This window comes from Octopus bimaculoides, chromosome 19, assembly GCF_001194135.2.
Source record: "Octopus bimaculoides isolate UCB-OBI-ISO-001 chromosome 19, ASM119413v2, whole genome shotgun sequence".
Lineage (NCBI taxonomy): Eukaryota > Metazoa > Mollusca > Cephalopoda > Octopoda > Octopodidae > Octopus > Octopus bimaculoides.
The window spans coordinates 23,695,803-23,702,498 of record NC_068999.1 but is presented as its reverse complement, the minus strand read 5'-3'; the positions used below and the strand labels follow the sequence as shown (position 1 = coordinate 23,702,498).

The 6,696-nt window shown below is 35.1% G+C and overlaps 1 protein-coding gene across 3 annotated transcripts in view; it reads right to left on the bottom strand.

The window, feature by feature from the left end:
• LOC106873101 (protein shank) overlaps nt 1–6,696 on the bottom strand; it is a 152,164-nt gene that overhangs the window by 7,393 nt on the left and 138,075 nt on the right. For all 3 annotated transcript variants that reach the window (XM_014920328.2, XM_014920327.2, XM_014920329.2), the window contains 3 exons: nt 2,727–2,800; nt 1,617–1,738; nt 483–654 (listed from right to left, as the gene is read on the bottom strand). In XM_014920328.2, coding sequence (XP_014775814.1) covers nt 483–654; nt 1,617–1,738; nt 2,727–2,800 — 368 coding nt within the window. The remainder of the gene's footprint in view (nt 1–482; nt 655–1,616; nt 1,739–2,726; nt 2,801–6,696) is intronic.

Sequence of the window (6,696 nt, the reverse complement as noted above, 5' to 3'; positions counted from 1 at the left end):
AAATAGTAATCAAAGGGGTCCATAGATATAAAATAGTTGAGAACCCTTGAAACAAAAGGTCCAGATTTAATGTTATAATCTAATGAAATACATCCTCAATTGACTGCATGCTAAAAGTTTTTCATAAAAATGTTATATACTAAAATAGATTCTAGATATTTTATGCCAATTATACTATAGGTGTAGGCATGGCTGTGTGGTAAGACATTTGCATCCAAACCACATAGTTCTGGGTTCACTCCCACTGCATGGCACCTTGGGCAAGTGTCTTCTATTGTTTCAAGCTAACCAAAGCCTTGTGAGTGCATTTGGTAGACAGAAACTGAAAGAAGCCTGCAAAAGAGTGGACTCTGTTAAAGGTATGTCTATTAAGCTGCTTAAAATAATTGAAGAAAATAACACAAGCAATTACTTTCTGGGCTACATTTTGAACCAATACAAACTAATATTCATGAAAATATTGCAAGGTAAAGCATTCCTACCTTGTCTTCGGCGACTTGGTAGAGTGAATGAACCATCTTCATGGACGAATGCATTTTTGTCCTGATCTGTTGGTTTTACAGTTAAAACTGTCATTCTCAGCATGTTGCCTGAATTCTTGATTAACTTCACAACGTGTTCATGGGAAGCTCTAGTTACATTTTCATCATTGATCTTTTGAAAGGAAAGAAAAAGAAAGTGAAATAATTTTTAATATTCTAGACTATCAGATTTTCTGTTATCATAGAATGTTGTCCACATACCCTATCTGATTTGTTTCTTTTATTTTATTACATATATAACATGTATGTATATGACACATACATAATACAAAACCACATTAAAAAACAAATCCAGAAGTGAAGAAAACTCAAGCATGAGTGAAGAAAGGTAAAAAAAAAAAAAAAAAAAAGGAAAAGGAGGAAGAAAGAAAGGAAAAGAAAGAAAAAAGAACATTAATTCAACACCAAGTGCCTCAATTGGCTGCACACTACAAGGTTCAAAGGAACCTACTGAAGCAAGCCAACACACTTGTGGCATTACCACGGGTGACGGTGAGGCTAAGAATTATAGAATTATATAGTGTAGATAATCTAATTTTCAGAAAATAATTTGAACAGTGGAAAATGCTACTGCATTGACAACAAATACTTTTGAATAACAAATGCATTAACTAATGGTGAAATTTGTATGCCTTGAGGTCTTGTTATACCAATTTGAAAACAAATTCTTATCCCTTTACCTATATTACTGCATATTACAATGAATATTGTAATATGAAATAATACTGAATATTGTAACGCTAAGGTAGCTGAGTGGATAAATTGTTCAAACTTCAAACTTGCTGCTAGTGTCACATGGACTTTCTGGATAGAACATATGATTATATAATGTCTCAGTTGCATGAGTAACCATTAGTTTGTCTGATAATGTTTAATCTCAGACTAAAGGTCATCACTATTTCGACATGCATTACAAATAGATCTGAATTGTAGTTCTGATAACTGGCTGCACTTATTCTTTGTTAAACCTCATCATGCATAGTAATTTCCCACTAAATGGTTAGCTATAACAAGTTTCTACTGTATAATATAAAACAGAACATAACACATGAAAACTCAAGTTTTATTACTTACTTCCAATATGAAATCCCCAGCTCTAAGACCTGCCTTCTCAGCAGCACTACCAACATCCACAGTATCCAGATACTGCACGGCAGGTGAATTATTTGAAACATGGTTAAGAAATTGAAGATCAGCTACAAAAAGGAAAAGAAGGGTTCCAGAGAAATTACTGCAAGTTAATTTAAATAATATAACACTAAAAAAATTTATTAAGTGTAGGTATATTTAATATCAGGAAGGTATGGAAAATAGGCTCCCTCAAATGTCAGGTGGGATCATTAGAAATAGTAGACAGTTACCATTACTAAGGTGACCAAATTAGCATTGGTGGAAGCTGTCCTGAAAGCATAGCTGCGAGAATAAGAGTGGGCTGGACAAAATTCAGAGAGCTACTGCCTCTGTTAGTAACAAAGGGCCTCTCCCTCAGAAAGACAGTTAGTATGATGCCTGTTTATGAACAGCTATGCCACACTGCAGGGAGCCAAGGGCTGTGACCACTGAAAACTTGCGAAGGCTTAAAAGAAATGAAGTCAGCATGCTCTGGATGGGTAGTGTCAGTGTGCACACAAATATGTTGTAGACCATTTACATACACAAACATACGCACAAATTTTTCAGCAGTTGTGACATGTTCTGTATTGGATGTTATGCCACAAACATTATCATTGTTTTAATGTTGACTTTTCCATGCTAGCATATGTTGGATGGAGTTTATCGTGTTAAATTTTCTACACTTGAGAGCTATTCCTGTAGCTAAATCTCATGATTAAACTGTGGCCCCAGCTTGACTAAAGCCTGAAAGAAGCCCATTGTGCATGATCATAATCATCATTTAACATCTGTTTTCCATGCTGGCATGGGTTAGACAGTTTGACTGGAGCTGGAAAACTGCACCAGGCTCCATTCTGTTTTGGCTTGGCTTCTACGGTTGAATGCCCTTCCTAATGCCAACCATTCCATAGAGAGTTCTGGGTGTCTTTTATGTGTCACCAGCACAGGTACCTTTTACATGTGCCTTTTACCATGATTTCACTTTGCTTGACATGTCTTAAGCACAACAAATCAGTATGGCCACAGTTTAATCATGAAACAAAATAAAAATGTTTGATAAGATATACTTACATTTAGCTCCTCGTAGTACAAAGCCATAACCATTGGGAGTTTTTCGAAGGGTAACTGCCCGAGGAGCATAATTACTGAAAGAAGTCAAAAGGATAAAATTAAATATAAAATCAATTAAACTCTGAAAGCATTTTGTAATATTTGAATATAACTGTAAAAGAAGGGATGAAATGGTGACAGATTAGAAGATAGAATTTGTTGGGTCAAGTTTTCTAAAGCCTGATGCCCTTCCTGTCACTAGCTCTCAACTGTTTTCAACTAAGATAATATTTTCCCAAGATCAGGCATGTTTTCATGAAAAGTGGAACTGAATGATACTGCTTGCATGATAGTGACACCCATTTACAACAACATTATGCCAAGGAAAGGGGAAAGTGACAAACACACACATACATACACATTCAATTGTTGAGTCACACAGAGGCAATGCCAAGCAACCGAGACTTCTGGTCATTTGCCGTGCTTGAGAAGACATGTCAAGCAAAGTGAAATCATGGTAAAAAGCACATATAAAAGGCACCTGTGCTGGTGACACATAAAAGATGCCCAGAACACTATGGAATGGTTGGCATTAGGAACCATAAAAACCAAGCCAAAACAGACTGGAACCTGGTGCAGCTTTCCAGCTCCAATCAAACTGTCTAACCCATGCCAGCATGGAAAACAGATGTTAAATGATTACGATGACACACACACACACATAATAGGCTTCTTTCAAGCTTTGGTCAACCTGAGGGTTATAGTAAAAAGATATTTGCCCAAAGTGACATGCAGTAGGACTGAACCTGAAACCATGTGGTTGGGAAACAAAGTTTTTACCAATATCCACACGCACAGCTATATGGATACCATTTCTGAACAGTAACATCTCAATTGTGAAGTGAGAATTTAACATAGTAAACTATCTAGAATAAGCACACGGTAAGTAGAAAGTACCTAGACAAAAACAAAATAGTGTGTGTGTGTGTATACATATATATAGATAGATAGATAGGTACAAGCATTTTCGAGTAGTTAAAGAGATCTCTTTGCAAACTAGGAGTCATGAGTTAGATTTCACTGAGTGGTATCTTGGGCAAATGTCTATCTTGGTTCAAGCCAAGTCTCATGTATGCAACTGGTAAACAAATACATTTTAGAATCCTGTATCTGTAAATGAAAGGCCTAGTCTTGTTAAAATAGTGTCACATATTACATTAAGGGTGAAAAAACTCAACCATGTTACGCAATAATTTAATTAGTAGGTTATTCAGCTGATTGAACAACTGTGTGTACATGTCAAAATTGACGGGAGAGTCCATCACACACACACACAGGCACAAGAATGGCTGAATGAGACTTTATAACAACATGGTCTCAAGTTCAGTCACACTGTGAGGTATGTGATACAAGTGTCTTCTTCAATGGCCTCGGGACTGACCAATGCCTAGTGAGTAAATTTTATAGAAGGAAACTGTTGGAAACCTATTGTGTGTGTGTGTGTGTGTGTGTGCACATGCATGGAAATGCATGTAAATGTTGATATTCTACAGCTTCAGTTTAAGCAAAGCAAACACTCCTTGTTGACTGGTCATTTTGTGCTTTCAGAGATCTTTGGATTAAGATATCCCTTACTTGAAAAGCAGGCAAGTGTTGACGACTGGGAAAGCATCCTGCCTCAAATACGCCTACTTCCACTCCCTACTCATTGCTAGCATAGGAAAATGAACATGAACACAAGCAAACAAATATACGTAAGTGTGTGATCATGGCAAAGTTTCAACTTTTTACTATTGGATTAGCAGTCCGGTAGCTTAAACATTATAACCATACTGAAGGATAGAAATAACCCTACCAAAATAAATCTGATTAGACAGAGATAATAATAAATATAGTAGATCAGTATTTGCCAATCTTTTCCCACTGACAGCTGTTAAGTCATGTCATAATCTGAGCTACATAAAGTTAATTTCTTTTTTTGTTTTTTCTTTGTGCAGTGAGATTTTAATTTTGCTTTACATCACTGTTCCAAACCCTTTTATCATGTACTAGTGTTGCAAATCTGATTATCATGCACATATCCACTCCAATCCTGATATCAGTCATTGAAACCAGGTTGAAACTGTGTCAAATACTTCATAAATATATATCATAGTTCACAACTTAAGAGAGAGTTCTGAGGTAAGGAACTCAGTGAAGTTTAACCTTTTAGCAATCAAACTGGCCATATCCAGCCAAAATATTCTACCCGTTTTATATTCAAACTGGCCAGATGCAGCCTCTCATACCCACCTGACAATGTCATTCAAAAACTAAACAAACACATCATTGGAATCTCAAAGCTATAAGATAATGCATGAGTAATTCAAAAAATGTGAATAAATAAGCATTACATTTGACAAAGTAATCAGAATGCTAAAGGGTTAATGTGTTATGAACACGTTTCACTTAACAGATATTGTAGATTTATTTCCTGAACAGAGTTAAGGTTGATTAGGTAATATTTCAAATTTTAGCACAAGGCCAACAATTTCAGGGGAGAGGTTAAGTCGATTACATCAACTCCAGTGCTCAGCTGGTGCTTATTTTATCAACTCTGAAAGGATGACTAACAAAATCAGCCTTGGCAAAATTTGAACTAAGAACATAAAGACAGATAAAATACTGCTAAGCACTATTTTGCTTAGTGTGCTAACAATTCTTCCAGCTGACTGGCTTTTGATTGGGTAATATTAAATCTCAAACAAAGTTCTGTTAATAGCAGACAGGTTCATTGTCCTAAAATACCGAACTGAGCAACATCATATAAAATACATTTTGTAATAAATACTTCTTGTTTAGTAATGCGTTTGACTGGAGCAGATAAGGCTCAATTTTTAGTGATTTCATTTTATAAAATATCAAACTTTATTCATATCATGTCTATATAATGCAACATATGTATTAGCATGCATGCACACATATATAGTCACTCTGACGAATTGCATTACTGGACAATTGCACAGTTTTGTTAATTACATAATTTTTAAAACACCAATCTTGATTAATTGCTTAGGATTCTTTTTTATTGATTCTGATTTCAAAAAATTAGTAAAAAGTAGAATAAAACTAAACATTTGATATGAATAAAATTATTCTGGAAGCTTCCATTTTCAGAGGAGTTAAAGCAACAGTAGTCACTATTTTGTTGTTAAATAACTGATGTCAAAAGAATCAAATATGTTCAAATTATCTTTATTAATTCAATGAATTAAAGCCCATCAATGTTGAGATTCTAGTGCAATTTTATCTTATTTTTCCGTGTCATGAAATTCTTCAATATATCTTTTCTTTTACGTGTCTCAGTTACTAGACTATGGCCATGCTGGGGCACTGCCTTGAGGAATTTTTAGTTGGACTAATCGACCCCAGTACTTATTTTCTTATTGAGTCAGGTACTTATTCTATAGGTGTCTTTTGCTGAACCACCAAGTTACAGGGATGTAAACACACCAACACTGATTGTCAAGCAGTAGTGGGGAACAAACACAGACACAAAGACACATGCACACACACATACATACAAAACTGTCTTCTTACAATTTCTATCTACCAAATCCACTCACAAGGCTTTGGTCAGCCCAAGGATATAATAGAAGACACTTACCCAAAGTGCCACATAGTGGAAGTGAACCTAGAATCAAGTGGTTGGGAAGTAACCTTATTACCACACAGCTACACCTATATTTATATTCATGATAGATAAAATTTGTAAAAAAAAAAAACGATTTTTATCCAAGTATTGATAATACTGTTTCTATATTTTTATCATATTATAATTAACTCTTTACTGTTTGCATTAACAGCAACATTAGCCTTGTGAGTCACCCACTTAATTCTTTTCTGTACCAGCATGATCCTAGTTGTTATCTTTGAGTAATTCAAAGTATGTCAAGATGTAAGGATTTGACTAATTTAAGAATGCCAAAGGAAAATGAAAAAAAAAAAAAAA